The 15,689-nt window shown below is 47.5% G+C and overlaps 2 protein-coding genes across 3 annotated transcripts; one reads left to right on the top strand and one right to left on the bottom strand.

Moving 5' to 3' along the window:
- Positions 1-2,458: 2,458 nt before the first annotated feature.
- LOC146172196 (uncharacterized) lies at positions 2,459-10,861 on the top strand. Of its 2 annotated transcripts, XM_084586012.1 has the most exons (6): positions 2,459-3,489; positions 8,963-9,170; positions 9,261-9,503; positions 9,651-9,789; positions 9,888-10,108; positions 10,159-10,861. In XM_084586012.1, the coding sequence occupies exons 3-6, from the start codon at positions 9,331-9,333 to the stop codon at positions 10,484-10,486; spliced, it is 861 nt and encodes a 286-aa protein (XP_084442138.1). In that variant the 5' UTR covers positions 2,459-3,489; positions 8,963-9,170; positions 9,261-9,330; the 3' UTR covers positions 10,487-10,861. The 2 variants fall into 2 exon arrangements, with proteins under 2 accessions (XP_084442138.1, XP_084442139.1); XM_084586013.1 differs by lacking the exons at positions 8,963-9,170; positions 9,261-9,503; positions 9,651-9,789; positions 9,888-10,108; positions 10,159-10,861 and adding an exon at positions 3,777-6,676.
- A 36-nt stretch (positions 10,862-10,897) lies between these two features.
- On the bottom strand, positions 10,898-12,779 carry LOC146172195 (uncharacterized). Its single transcript, XM_084585752.1, has 4 exons — positions 12,634-12,779; positions 12,402-12,569; positions 12,050-12,227; positions 10,898-11,959 (listed from the first exon to the last, which is right to left on the bottom strand). The coding sequence occupies exons 1-4, from the start codon at positions 12,777-12,779 to the stop codon at positions 10,898-10,900; spliced, it is 1,554 nt and encodes a 517-aa protein (XP_084441878.1).
- Positions 12,780-15,689: the final 2,910 nt, after the last annotated feature.

Genomic DNA, 15,689 nt, shown 5'->3' with positions numbered 1-15,689 from the left:
CACAGAAGGTGACACAGCCAACGCAGATAACCACGGGTATGGAATATAATGCAAATCTTCAATTCCAAAATATAAGTAAATAAGGACGTTTGAGAAGAAAACACTTCACGTGGAGCTGCTGCGGCCACACGGAAGACGACGTAGTGGGAGGAGCCTCGAGACCCGCCTGTGGCTCTTGGGTTCTGGGTGACAGATGGAGAGCCGGGGATACGTCCTCAGGAGCATCCTGTGAATCGTGGATAGCCGCCGCTTGCTGGAACTGGGATGCGGCGGGCAGGTCCCTCTCAGGCGGTCTGTAAGTGCGTGAGACAGCCAGAAATTTGAAATGAGGAGCGAGACTAAAATGAGCGTAGATGATAGCACGGAATAGTTTGTAACGCTACTAAAGGCTGCTCTGAACACCTTCCCCACCTCAGTGCTCTAGCACCGCTTCTCTGGACTCGTCGACCTCACTGAAGACGACTACGAGTATTTTGAAAGTACGCTGCCTACGCTGGCAATATTACCTTTTTTATATCGCGTGCGTACTGTTTAGGTAATAGTGCTATACATATTAGAATTTTTTCGTTTATTTCTCCTTGGCCTTTTGTGTAATACGAAATCCAAAGCAGGGAAATGTCACTCGCCCATCTGGTGAGACTTGAGGCACTTCATATATGTAACCTGGGGCGGAATCACGCACAGACCAACATCACAAGGACTGGACACAGACCTAGTGATCAGCTCTTCATGCTATTGTTCGCCAGGTCTGATTATCAGAATCGGACAATTGTAGGTGCGCTTCTATATAGTCCTAGCTTTGCGACAGATGTGTGACAGTTATTTTTTATTTGAATGTCGCCTAACACGGTCACAGGTGTAAACGGGCCACTTTCTCGTCCTGCGCATCTGGTCACATTGACACCCTTCACGACATTGTAACAGAGGGCAATTCATGTTCAGTTTCTGAAACACCTGATCCAAGAACCAGAGGTAGGTTACATTGGTGAGCGTCAATTTTCTTCAGCACAGTGCTGAGTCGCTTCAGCTCTTCAAAACAATATATACTCATACTATAGACAAAACACGCGGGTGAAATCTACAGGTTAGCGTGTGTCTTTTCTACCTTACAAATGTTCGCACGTGCTTCTTTCCACTATGGCAAATACTATTTTGCCCTGCCGCGACGGCGCAGTGGTTAAGATGCCCGATTACTTTGCCGGGGCACCTGGGTTTGAACTTGAACGCCGACGGCTGCGTTTCGTTGGCGACGGAACGGAGAGGCGTACATGCGCTGTCCGATGTCAGTGCACGTTAAAGATCCTCAGGTGGAAAAATAATTCCGTATCTCTTTTTTAAGGCTCCTCTTTCTCTCTTCCCCGTTTACTCTTGCCTTCTCTAATTCTCTTATGACGTAGTCAAATGCACAAGACCAAGTGTGATAAATACTGAGCCTTTTCTTTCCTGTGAACCAATTATTATTATTATTATTATTATCACAATTACGTTGTGGATCCGGAAAGCCGCAGCCAAAGCAAACACCCTGCTGCGGTGTTGCTTTCCTCTATTCGAATACGGCAAATGTGGAATTTAACAACTGCTTTGATAAAAGATGTCCCAATTGGATATCTTGTTTCAGAAACTATCCTGAACGAGTCGACGCCATCTTAAAACAAAAGGGAAACAGAAATCTGCCTGTGCCTTGCGTGCGGAAAATGATTGGTATGGAAATGCCTTTACGTGTAGGGTATGCAGGTCGTCGTGTCTAAAAGCCGTCGGGGTACTATAGTAGTTGGCCCCGCGTGTCGGAAGTTACCGTGCGGGATAGTCCTAGTTGGTCGACACGGGTATAACGTCACGGCCACATGGCCTCGTGCGGGATGTCGAAGACCTCGCATTTGAAATAAAGGCATATAACAAATTGAGCAACGGTTCGACTCAAGCAAAATAAGGAGTATGTTGCTAATTAGAGAATTTCAGATATAAAACATATTTCACTGAAATATATTTTTCAGTATTTTTCAGCATTTCCAGCATTTTTCAGGCCATGAAGGGTGTTTTTTCAGCATTATATTCATTACGCGCATTTAAATTCAGGAAAAACCTATATGCATATTGTAAGGCACGTGCTCTGTTCGGCCTCAGCGGTTGTTGGGTTGTCTGTGTAAGTTTCTATGACAGACCCTCGTGTACGTGTTGATGTATATCTGTACTTGTGTTTTGGGAGTATTTCTCAGCTGGGTGGCCTAGTGTTGAACTGCGTGTCGCGTTTTAGTTCCTAGAAGGAGAGCATTAGCTCCAAAACGTGAGCTCTTCCTTCGGACCCCCCTCTGAGTTTATTTTCCCTTTGTTATTGGAGATTGGAGAAGCGCCCCTTTTGCCTCGTCTCGGACCTCATTAGCGCGGTCTCCCGCTGTGCCGTCGCACGAGTGGGAACGACCGGAGGCCATAAAATCCGCGAAGGGGGGTCAGGCTTTCGTCGCGCTGCACTGCGATGTATGGCCAGCATCTGGTGCGCTTTGCGAAGGTTGCCGAGGAGACAGTTTGCAGTAAATGTGTTTTTATTTTTTGACTTGTGGAAAGGGGCATGCTCTCGGCTCATCTCAGGATCTCAGGAGCGCGGGACTGCGCCCGAGTTCTTTTGCTGGAGCTACTCTTTGGATAGGACGCTCGCGCTGACGAGTGCTGGGAGTAGTGGTTGCTCTGAAGCTGGTGCAAGAGGCGCCAGCTCGACTGCGGGGACGCGGAGTCCCTGGTTGTTCTGCTATAGCGATCGGCGCGGCCTGCGCGGCCAGTTGCCGTTCGTTTCTGATTGTTGCTCCCTTGGGGAAACATCTCTGGCTTGATTCTTTTGTCACCTCTTCTATATAGTCTGTATAAAGTTTTCCGGTTCATTAAGAAGCTGCTCCACCAAGTGTCATTTATCTCGGACGGATCCACTGCTGGAAAGCCCGTCTTATCTTTACTGGCGCAGTCGCTACAGGATTGGTGCGCTGCAGCGGAACCGAGAGAACGGAGGTGCGTGAAGCATCGGGCGCCGAGACGCCGAAGACTCAAGTACAAGAGGGTGCGTGCTGCATAGAGTGTGGAGACGCTGAAGACGCTGAAGACGCAACTGGAAAAAGGTGCGTGAGCATCGGCGTCGAGACGCCGAAGACCCGTCTACAAGAGAGTGCGTGCTGCATCGGGTGCGAAGACGCTGAAGACGCAATTGCAAAAATGTGCGTGAGCATCGGGCGGCCAGACGCCGAAGTACAGGAGGGCGCGTGAAGCATCGGGCGGCCGGGCGCCGAAGACGCGAGAGCAAAGAGGTGCACGCATCGGTCGCTGAGACGCGGAAGACTATCAGCAGGACCAACGTAGCCAGGGCGAGGTCAGCTATCGACGACTCCAGAAGACCGAGGAAACGCCAACTGCAGACTGCTTGTGTGTGTGCACTGACGATGCGGAGTATCACAACGATGGCGCAACGGACGCTCCATCATTGCAACCAGTACTGCAGCGTCACCGGTGAGTGATTTTCCCCATTCTTGTTTGCTTGTCTCTGCCGTGCTCGAGCCAAAAGCCTAGGCGAATAGCTATAGAGTTCGAGATGTGGCTGTGGGATATCGGGGCGGACTGCGGTCCAGAAATTTGAGCAATGATACTAAAGGAGATGCAGAAAGAGCTTGACGAGCTACGACAGATGCGGCAGGAGCTTTTATTAGAAAGAGAGCGCCGCAAACGTAGCCAGATGAAAGAAGGCTACGTAGGAGAGAACAGCGCAGTTAATACAGCTGTTGTGCCTCCGCTTTCAGAAACAGACAATCGTCCTTCGGGCATCGTAGAGGTAAGTGCACATCTAGAAGAATTAACACGAAAGCCCGATGAAACTGCCGACGTTATGCATATAGCATCGCAGGCCGTTGTAGAGTCAGTTGAGAAAATGGATGTGGCTACCGTATCCCTAGTAGGCTTAGCGGATACAAAGGAGCCCGTCTCAGAAGAGAAAGCCGCGCATGCGAGCCTACAAGATGACTCAGAAAATGACCAGGCCGGCAGCGACGAGGTGACCAACGCCAAGACCAACGCCAAGACCAACGTCAGAGCTTAGCAGAAGCGGCTGCGAATGCGGTGCTCGCGGTGCCGTTCCCAACCACAGCTAGCACTGCAAAGTTGGATGTAGCTTTCGCGAAAGCAGGCACTGCTGATGTCGCAAACATGCAGGTCTCAATACCCGCCGCAGGGAATCCGAAGGATGAGAAAAAAATGTGCCCGATGATGACCAAGCAGAGCCAGCGGACACAAAGAAAGTTTGCCTTCCGGTTGTAGCGGTATCAGAGCAAGTGAGCCCTCAAGAAGGCCCCAATGTCCTTCGGATTGAGAGCCGCCGCGACGAAAGCGACGGAGGTGAAATCAGCATGTTGACTGCACCAGGCGCGATGCCAAACAAAGGGAAAGTTGAGCAGCCACTGCGAGCGCCGGGGAAAGCAGACAGTTTGCACGAAGCTTACGGAAACGCGAGCAGTACGTCGTCTATTTCCTTGCTGCATGAGCTGCCGCCGATAAGTGGTGACAACGTCTCCATTCCGCGTACATTGAGCGACGCAGACCCACCACTTGTTGTGACCGTGCATGGTCCGCGCTTGCGCGCACTATTTTTCGCCTGTGGGCATGGTATTGATATGTGCTGGTGGGGCAAGGGCTCTAAGTGAGCCTGTTTCTATGAATCTTTTTGTGTGAGCATGCTTTGCTTTGCTCACACAGAGATAGAAAGCGTGCAGAGAGGGTCAGAGAAATAACTCAAGTTACCGACATTCTAGTAGAAATTAAGAAGAAGAAATGGACATGGGCAGGACATGTAGTGCGAAGAGAGGATAACCGATGGTCGCTGAGGGTAACAAACTGGATTCCAAGGGAAGGAAAGCGTAGCAGGGGGCGGCAGAAAGTTAGGTGGGCAAATGAGATTAAGAAGTTCGCAGGGGTCAAGTGGATGCAGCTAGCACAGAACCGGGTTAAGTGGAGAAATATGGGAGAGGCCTTCGCCCTGCAGTGGGTATAATCAGGCTGATGATGATGATGATGATGCTTTGCTTTGTCGTGACCCTGCAACTGCCAAGTTGGCCCTGTCAAGGGAATGTGAAGAAAAATACAAAGAAACGTCGCCCTGTGAGAAATAGCCGGAACTGCTTTTTGTTCAACTGTTCACCCTTCCCGTCGAGAGGCGCTATTGTCAAGTGAGGAATGCCTATTGTCCAAAGGAGACGATCGGAGTGACACATCCGCTGACGTACAGGAGAAGAAAGGAGCATGATGATTACGGGCATTAGAGGATTTCCCAGGAATGCAGGAAAGAGTTGCATTTGCCAGAAAGGGACAATGCTGGAAGCAGTATTCGTGGCGCGCACGTACACTTGGGTTTCTGAGAAGGAAATCCACTTGCCGGAACCACCATATCGGATCTTTGCAGAAGAATCGAAATTTACCTCTTCGCCGTTCCCAAGCTCTACCCGCCAACAAGTGACCACGCCCCACGAAACAATACTGGACCAGTCAGTGCATCAGACCATCAGTGCAGTGAGGTGATCGATTGGTTGCCGATATCTAAGGGGTGTGCCCTGGAACTGATTGGTCAGCATCTTCAGAGAGGGGCTGGACATAGGGGGATTTAAGGACGTTGCAGAGCACGAAATGACGCTCTGAGCCCTGGGTAAACGGCTCATCCATACGCTTCTCGCTATGAACTCTTAATGCTTGCCATTTTGCTGATATACCCTTTTTTCATGTAAATAAGTTTTCTCAAAGTGCCATTAAACCTGCTTTTAATAATTTACCAACTTCGAAGATTCAATCTTTCATCAACCCGGAGTCTCTGCACGCTACCAAGTGAAGGCCGGGTCGACTTAGTCCCAGTGTCACGACATACCACAGAAGGTAGAAAACCTCGAGCGCCAGGATAGGGCCGCGCGAAGGAGTAATGAGCGGCCAGGAATGCCAACGGGCGATCCCAATCCGAAAAAAGGGCTGCCGACGCCAAAATCGGAAACGTACGCTGACGCCACTGTTCGTGCGCGCGCAGGGCTAAGGGAAGGCATTATGTTGTCCAGAGTTGACGCCACCGCTGCATTGGAGAGATCGCAGCCTAAGCGTAGAATGTGGTCAGCGCGGGGCTGTCTGGTAAAAGGCAGTACAGGTGTTCGACCCGGGAGGCTAGGATTGACACTTGTCTCATTCAGTGCACACTACGCCTTCGCCTTGTTAATAGAAGCGTATCCTGTGCTCTGGCTCGAGCATGTGTGCGGGCAGTGGGCGAGAGTGGAGGAAAGACACGTCGAAGCTGTGTGTAGGCTCTCAACATGCAGAGAACTGAGGAACAAGATGAACTGATTGACGTTGACACATTTAATCTTTTACAGTGTGTGTGACTGAGTCGCATGTCTGAGAACTGTTTGGTTATGCAAGCGCCTGTGACTGTGTACGCGCATAAGCAAATATGTTTTCGCATCCTTATTTATTTTTTTTTTCATGCTCTTGTTTTGGGTACTGGGTTCTATTTAGGCAGAAGAGTACTTTTGTGTCACGGCGGACAGAAGCGTTTGCGGTCGTGTAAAAGCGAGCCTCACAGAGCAGGTCTTTATTTTTTTCGTCTAATTTAGCGCATTGGAAGCCCAATTATCCTCTTAGGGGGGACGTGTAAGGCCTGTGCTCTGTTCGGCCTCAGCGGTTGTTGCGTTGTCTGTGTAAGTTTCTATGCCAGACCCTCGTGTACGTGTTGATGTATTTCTCAGCTGGGTGGCCTAGTGTTTAACTGCGTGTCGCGTTTTAGTTCCTAGAAGGAGAGCATTAGCTCCAAAACGTGAGCTCTTCCTTCGGACCCCCCTCTGAGTTTATTTTCCCTTTGTTATTGGAGATTGGAGAAGCGCCCCTTTTGCCTCGTCTCGGACCTCATTAGCGCGGTCTCCCGCTGTGCCGTCGCACGAGTGGGAGCGACCGGAGGCCATAAAACCCGCGAAGGGGGGTCAGGCTTTCGTCGCGCTGCACTGCGATGTATAGCGAGCATCTGGTGCGCTTTGCGAAGGTTGCCGAGGAGACAGTTTGCAGTAAATGTGTATTTATTTTTTTTACTTGTGGAAAGGGGTATGCCCTTGGCTCATCTCAGGAGCGCGGGACTGCGCCCGAGTTCTTTTGCTGGAGCTACTCTTTGGATAGGACGCTCGCGCTGACGAGCGCTGGGAGTAGTGGTTGCTTTGGAGCTGGTGCAAGAGGCGCCAGCTCGACTGCGGCGACGCGGAGTCCGTGGTTGCTCTGCTTTAGCGGCCGGCGCGGCCGGCGCGGCCAGTTGCCGTTCGTCTCTGATTGTTGCTCCCTTGGGGAAGCATCTCTGGCTTGATTCTTGTATCACCTCTTGTATATAGTCTGTATAACGTTCTCCGGTATATTAAGAAGCTGCTCCACCAAGTGTCATTTATCTCGGACGAATCCACTGCTGGGAAGCCCGTCTTATCTTTACTCATATTTTTATAAAATATTGAGCCCGTAGCCAAATAAGTTCAATTGAAATATACAGCACCGCAGAAATAAAACAGGTCTAACCCTCCACTAAAACGGTTGCAAGCAAAGACAACGCATCAATAATGGGAGCCGGTCTGGCTGGGAGTCACTCTCGTCGTGTTTTCAGCTGGTGCATCAGCTGGCCGAAATAAGTACGAAGCAGGGGGAAACGAGATGCACAGCATTTCGGTACAACATGCTCTATTTCCACAGACTACGTAGTACAACGAGGAAGCTCATGTCAAAGGGTTCATGGTCAAGTGGTGTGGCCATTTGGTATCGCAGACTGTGAGATTGCGAGACAGTGTTTAAGCAGTGCTTTTTGTAGAACATCCAAAAATAATATCGCGTCTTATCAGACAATCCAGCAACTTCCATGGTTTCAGGTGCATCGTATTGTCGACAATTACTGTAAGGAAAAATATTTGTTACAGCCATATTTAAAACGGTAGAACTTCAGCATGAAGTTTAAAGCAAAATGTTTCAGTGCAAGGCGGAATCGGCATTTAACGTACTCCTCTCTCAACACATCATGTGCCATAAAATAACAGTAGGGAGAACGATATAATGGAAGTTTGAACCGCATACACATCAACTCTATGCATAAGTTTTACGAGAGACGGCGAATATGCACTCATAAGAAAAGCGAACTGCCAGAAAACGTGCTGAATCGTAGACTTCTTTCAAAAAACCAAATCATAAGGGCCGATCAGAAAAATTGAAAATTGACCCCTCAGTATGAAAAAAGGTTCACTAAAACAGTTAGCCGGGATGCTCTGGTTGCTAGACGGGAGTTATTACGGCAACAAACGAAACGCGCAACCATCTGACTCACATAGAGAAGAAACGGGCCTGTTCGATTATTGCGCTACATTGACTCAAACCTGGAGGGCCATATGAACGTCGCAAAGGCTAGTGATGCTTTGGATATAATGCCTCATAACATACATACAAGGAAAACACAATAGAGTTTCGATGCCAAAAACACGTTGCAGACCTGCGCTCGACCAAAAATTGATAGAAGGGACGGAAGAAAAGTCGGAGCATAGGCAAGTTGCAAGTGCTAGATGGCGCGGACCTCTAGCGCCATCTGGGGAGTTGCTGCTCAAATGTGGCAGGATTACTCCCGCAGTCAACGGCGCTCGCACTGCGTGTTTGAAACTCAGTGATGGCGGCAAACAACGTGCCAATATTAATTTTAGCCGGGTTTCGGGAGCTACAAGAACTTGACAGCTTTTTTCGGGGAAAGAATTTGGAGAAGGGAAGGCTTCTATTTGAAGCTGGGCACGTTTACGACGTGAGGGAAATACTGGACTCTCACGGATCGGAGGTCACAGCTAGGTGCATTCCACAGACGAAAATCAACGGACCGGCGAGATGCGTGAAGCTCAGCGTAAGTACCTTCATTTTACCGTGTGGACGAACGGAATTATAGATGACATAATGCTTGCAGGTCAACGGCAGAAGAAGAATCTTCGCAGGGAGCTGCGATTGCCGTGCGGGTATCGCAGGGAAATGCAAGCACGCCGCAGAAGTTGCCCTGTACGTACAAGACGGAAACTGCGACTCGAAAACCTCTCATCCACGATCGTGGGGCGTACCGGCGTCTCGTAAGGCATACCCGAGGCACTCTAACGTTGCTGTCCCCAAAAAAGAAAAAGGTGAGGAACACTACCAGCTGTGTTTACTCCGGAAAACGTTTTCGCGCAGGTTGCTGTAAATTTGAGTCTTTTTATGTTGCGATTTTTCAGTGCGTGCAAAGGAGGTTCCGCTGAACCATGTCACACAATATTTCGGTGACCTCAACTACCCTTAATTGATATGTTGAGCGCAGAAGAGTGTATGCCAGCTGAGCCCGCTACAACCCCTCCTCATAGCTCTGCGCAAGCCCTGGTGCTTTTTGAATGGGAGAGGATCGAGAAAGAGTGCCACTACTTTACTGCCATGCAGTGTGGAAACAAAATACTTCTTAAACGAGTTAACTTCCTAGAGAGGTTTGTATCCTAGTCTACAGTACTTAAGTATTCGTATTTTTTTCTTCTCTAAGAGACCCTAATTGAAAAACAAAGATGTATTAACTGCTATTGTGTCTATTGTGTCTGGCTCGCAATGCCCCCCTCCCCCCCCCCTTTCCCCCAAAGGCTGTCGGGCCCGGAGCGACGAATTTATGAACGCTACGTCGCTGTGCCGCCTGAAGATGTGCCTGACCTATCAGCTAGGACGGCGCTTGATCGTACTCTTTGGGCCAATGAAAGGTTTACGAGAATAACTGCTACAAAGGTAAAGAGAAGTATCTTGCAGCTTGATCAATTTTCTGACCCTGACACTGGTTGCGCTAATACAGGCGTAGTCTTTTCCCTGCCTTTTGTCTTCTGCAGGCACACAGGATTCTGACCTGCTGTGAAAATCTCTACGAGCGTGCAAAGACCATTGTTACCGAGGTGCCGTGCAATGGCTACCAGGTGCAGTATGGGCTGTTAAAGGAGCCATCAGCCCGTAAGGCGTTTGAAAAGAAGCACAACGTGAATGTCGCCCAATTCGGCCTGGTAGTTTGTCCTGGAGAGCCGTGGCTTGCGTGCTCCCCCGACGGCATTTTCAGGTAATCACTTTTATCGGGTTGTTCTTCCAAATAGAAAGTTTAACTTTCAGGGATGAAGACGGCAGCGCAGTGCTACTTGAAATCAAGTGTCCATTCTCAAGAAGACAACAGAGCTTGACGAAGAGACCCTTGCTGAAATACCTGTGCGGTGAAGACATTCTGGATTTAAGACGCAGCCATTCGTATTTCACACAAATACAAATCTGCTTACATGTGCTAGGCTTGCAGCGCTGCTACTTTTATGTACACACAGAAGTGGACTCACTCACAATCCAAGTAAAAAGAAATGATGAGTTCCTGTCGTCTGCAGTGCCCAAGCTGCGAAACTTTTATTTTGAGCACTTTCTCAGGGCATTGCATGAATGTACAGACATGTGATGTGTTTACTTAATTTAGTATTGTTCATGGATGGATGGAAACAACTTTATTTATTAAAAAAAAAAGTCTTCCAGGGTGGTCCCCTACTAGTCCAGGAGTCCGCGGGCTTTTGCTTCACATAGAGTCCGATCTACCAGCCATTTCTGACCGGCAGGTTGAGCTGTCCGCAAAGCAGCCTCCCAGGAAGAAAAGGTGGGTGTAGAGGCAGTATCCTTTTACAAGTGTCGTCATCCCATCACCAACAGAGACCAGAAAACAGTGCCTATTAATGAGAACTGCTTTATTTAATTTGTACACTTTTAATACAGTGACATGTAAAGCCTCATATATGTCGCAGTAAGGGCACTCATTTTGACCCTTCTTGTGTATATAAAAAACGTGCAATAAATTTTTTTCCCCTTTTCAGCCTCATTATTTGGGTGGCTTGGAAAAAGTGGGCGTCTTCAGGTTTGTTAGCACTGCTAGTACATGAAGAATCTCATCAGCATAGCCAGTCAGCTCATGTGGTATTCTCCGTGTAATGATATCAAAAATTTTCAGCCTCTGAATCACTCTTTCTACATGAATGCGCACGGAGGCAGTTTCATATGTGGCATCCACCTCAGACTCAGTGAATTGTGGGCTGGTAGCAAAAGGTGGCATCACCAACGTTGCATCCTGCGAGCTAACACCTGTTTTTATGCCTGGAAAACCTTTATCAGCTAAGACGACATCTCCTGGTTCAAGAAGAGACAAAAAACCTGATTCAACTGTTAGCGTAGTATCACTAGTTCGACCTCCAAACCCCTTTGAAAGAAAAGTTATAAGGCCATTCGGAGCTATTCCAACAAGGTACTTGATGGTGTGCCTTCCTTTGTAGTCCGAATACCACAGGTTTTGTTTTTCAATTCCTGGAGGCACTTCAGTTTCAAGTTCAGTGCAATCTATAACAACTCTGCATTTTGGATAGTGTACTTTGAAGCATGGAGGTAATGTGGCCAGAACGGCTCTTTGTGATGGCCAGTATAACCATTTCCTTGTTGCAGCATGGATGTTTACAAGTAGACCCTTGAAGATGCGAGAGGCCGTTGTTTTGTGGACGCCAAAAAGAACAGCGAGAACAGAGAATAGCAGCCCATGTTTAAGTTTGATCAGAAATAACAGAATCTTGTTCTCAGTGGACAGCTCATTCATCTTGCTTGGAGCAGGTGGCAGTATGCTTAACAGCAGAGCAAATAATGAAACATTAATTGCTGTCAGCGCATGAAAGGCGTTTTCATCGTGTTGAAGAGATCTGAACCCCGCGAAGAAAGGCTCTTTGCACGCTGGTCCAGTGCTTTTGTCCGAAAAGCCCGGACTGCATGAGCTGCCCAAGCTTGTGCTGCACACTTCTTTGTGACTTATGTAGGATGAAGCATTTCCATCGCACAACTCTGATAGAAATGTGAAGTTCACGCTGAAAGTAACATTGCCGTCTTCAGTCATTGTTGAGGCCTGAAACCAGCATTTTAAAACCAGCTTAGCACACCAGTCAAATTAAATGCAATGAAAAGCACAAATTACATGCAGTAAACTTTTGCTTACATCCACACGATGTGTGTCATCTGCAGACTGGCCGCCGACGGAGGCCACTACGTCGTCACTGTAAGGCGGGCAGTCTGAAATCTGTGGTTCGGGGCTTGAGACACACCCTATTTGTTGATTGTCATAACTGGATATCTGTCGCTCCTCCTGCATCTTTTGCTTCTGGCGCTTTCTTCTTCTGGCAAAAAAAAAGACTTCGTCGCTTCGCATTTGTGGGTAGTCACAGCGAAACAATATTGGTTCACTAAAGCACCGCGATCACGCAACCAAATCAACTGTCAATGCACAAAATGAGGTGGCGTTAGCCACGCTACCTCAAGCTGAGGGCAAATTCAAAAAATATATGCTCAACCTCGTATAGCGGTCGCTTGACAGAAGCCCACTCGTCGCTTTATATTCAGCGGGAAATATTGACGGGTGGTAAGCAGGGTCGCCTTCTTCAATAGATTTCACACCACCGACGAAATGTTTGCTGCATATCCTGCTATGCATTGCAGGTCTCCAGTTGCTGCCGTCATTGCTGTAAAAGCAACACATTCATCGTTAACGCACTTAAAATATTGCCGGAACATAAAACAGCTTACTTCTGCCGTCGGACGAGCGTGATCCAGCGGTGACGCCGCTCTATTTCATACGGTCGGCTCGGAAACCTATAAAACTTCGTTCCTGGTGAGTTGGTGTACGTGCTGTTGAAGCCCACGACGCAGCAGTTCGTGTTGCATTTCGACATTGTTCCGAAAAGGCAACAGCTACGCGCGAAACAGTGCCCGAAAAGGCTTTCCGAACGCCAGCGGGCCGATCGTATCCTTCCGAGTGCGCGCTCGCCGCCGTGTGGGGCGCACTAGTCGGCGCGAGAACGACGTTCGCTACGAGCCTATAGCTTTGAAGCTCGAGGATCCACTCTGAAGCCCCTCGATAATTTGAAAGTTACGCCAAAAATTGAACTTCGCCACTGCCGCGCTACCTTCTCACCTCCTCATCGCCCCTTGCGCGCCCCTTCCCTGAAGGCCGGCTCTCTGTCCGATTTCATGAGCGATGATTGGTCTCCCTGCCGTTGCCCTGGAAACGAACGCACGTCCGGCGTTTTCCTTGTGTTTTTCTTTTTCCTTCGCGCTATTTTTCTCCTAGGTTCGGAGAGCGAATGTTGCGAGCTGTGCTTTTATTGCAGCGTGCAAGCTCTATGCCGTGCTGTTGCGCGTACAATTGCAGCAAGCGGCCTGAAGTTGGTTATGCGGTATTAATCATACCTCAAGGCAAGCGTGACGGCTTGTGCAAGAGTCAATGGATTCACAAGATTGGTCGAAAGAAGTTTATTCCTAGAAAGAACAGAGTTGTTTGCGACGTAAGGCGCCTTTCTCACTCCCCTTATTAACGCGTCACCTGACGCTGCGTTTTCTATTCTTCCTGCTTGCTCCTCAATATTTTCTGTGAGGCTCCATCATTTCATACACAGTCGAATTTGCGTACGGTCAAAAATACGGCACTATATTCTGCTTTTTGCTGCCTGTGATAACTGGAAAAGTACAGCCTCTCGATTGCATTTGTCGCGATTATTCTTGGATCCCTGGCCTCCTTTACTAAAAATCAAATTTGGGGCTTGCAGAGGACCTAGTCTTTCCAGTTTGTATATGTAGTTTGCGTCGGTTACTTAAAAACAATGAATGCTGGCCCTGAAAAAACTTCTTGGCAAGTAAACCTGCGGTATTGCGGGTAATCAGCACTAGCCAGGTCGTACTGCAATTTATTTATTTTCAATTCTTGAATGTGGCTTGCTATGCTTCCTTGCGTGCGTGGGTTAAAAAGTATGGCTTCGTTTTATCAGGGATACGGCCAATGTGCAGGGGGTGTTCACATGATCACACACGCTTCACTTTGATCATGACTACTAGGCGTTGGCAAGTTACCTTTGCTTTGAAAGCTGGAGCTCTAAAACAGCAATACCGCGTATTCATTTATTGCGCAAAAAGTTTTTCCATCGATGCCAAATCAGCTGGAATCATTTCATGAATTTGGTGTTTTTACGAAACTTGAACAATCAATGATTATTATAGTTATGATGTAAAAATAGGGGAATATTTTGCGAAGGACGATTCTTAGCACTGTAACATATTACTCATTTCAATTGTATGCAAAAGGAATTTTTTTTCATCTAGCTTGAGTGATTAACTCATCGCTCTATGTTCTAGCTACATTTCACTGCAGACCGCTTTGAGCCGCGAATATTACACGAACTCGAAAAACAAGCTGAGGCCCAACGCAGTTTCGTTAATCTTCTCTCACCGACCTGTCCCGAAGCAAAGGAAGCCTCCTCGACAGAGACATGAAGCTCGCGCTGATAGTAGTCAGTTATTTTTGTGACTTGCTCTTTTGCCACCTCCATTTATGAGAAAACAAGAAAGTATAAAAAAATTAAAGTCAAAGTAGAGTTGTCTGGTCAGATATTATAAGATAATAGAGATATGACTGACAACGTCAATAAAATTTGAGGTATATCAATGGGTCATGGGACGGCATCAGAATAAATAGTGATGGTTATGATTAGTGATAGCTAATGATGGTGACTGTTACAGATATTAACAGTAAATGATAGTAATAGGCCCAGATAGTTAGGTGATAGTGTTCGTTACGGATATTGACAGTTATGATAGGTCACTTGATGGTATTAGTAGATATAAGGATAGATAGGATAGCGATAGTTAATGATTGGGCAGTTATATGTTGTCGCATGTCTGCACGTTGGAGACTTATGTGCACCTAGTACTTTTTTTATTTGATTATTGCGTTCAATGAAATTACGCTCTTTTATATAGCTCATGAGGCCACAGCATGCTTGGCCCAGAACTGCAGTGTGTCGGCAATAGGGCCCACCACTTCTCCCAGTGTACCCTGCTGTCTTTTACCCACGCGCGAAGTCAGTGAGTGGCCAGGTACTCATACAATTATTTAATTCCTCCATCAGCATCATATCAAGACTGCCGTGGCGAACCAGTTCCTTGCCCCGATGCGACAAGGAACAGATGAAAGTTTGGTTTTACACAAATTAATTAACGCAGATTAATGCGGATCGCTATCTAGCACATTGCCATTACACTTGGCCTAAGCTTTCCAACGGTATACGGTTCGATGCTGCAGCTAAACTTTGGTTTTAATTGTAATCTACTGAATATCAAATAATTTGGCCCAGTAATTGATAAAATTACATGTACAATTAACCAATAATCCAAAATCATGGTTGATCACGTGAAATATACTATGCTTAGACAGATAGCTTGACAGTATCGAAATAGTCCGTTCTGCTTTGACCTTCTCTGATCTTGTTCAAAGCACCAGCCTGGATCGTTTTCCAAAGTTTTACCGCGGTGACAGATTTCACGCTCTAAAAAAACAGACACAGACAAAGTCAGAGGCATTACTAGATTAGGTGCACAAAGTAAACCATCACAGGTGACCTAAAAAGTGTCTGCAGCACAGAACTCGCCTGAAAGCTCAGTATTACCCATTCAAATAGTTCTAAGAAGAAACCAATCTCTTCATGAACGTTACTTTCGGCATTCTCAATGCTTTTCTCGCAATTTTCAAACATTTTGCGCACTCTTGAAGCGCAGACATGGCCCAAAAACTTGCGCTTCGCTCAGTGCTG

The sequence above is a fragment of the Amblyomma maculatum genome, unplaced genomic scaffold, assembly GCF_055883805.1.
Source record: "Amblyomma maculatum isolate TAMU_Amacu unplaced genomic scaffold, ASM5588380v1 scaffold_13, whole genome shotgun sequence".
NCBI classification, from domain to species: domain Eukaryota; kingdom Metazoa; phylum Arthropoda; class Arachnida; order Ixodida; family Ixodidae; genus Amblyomma; species Amblyomma maculatum.
Note: the sequence above shows the minus strand (reverse complement) of the source record. Positions and strands in the feature narration are given on the sequence as shown.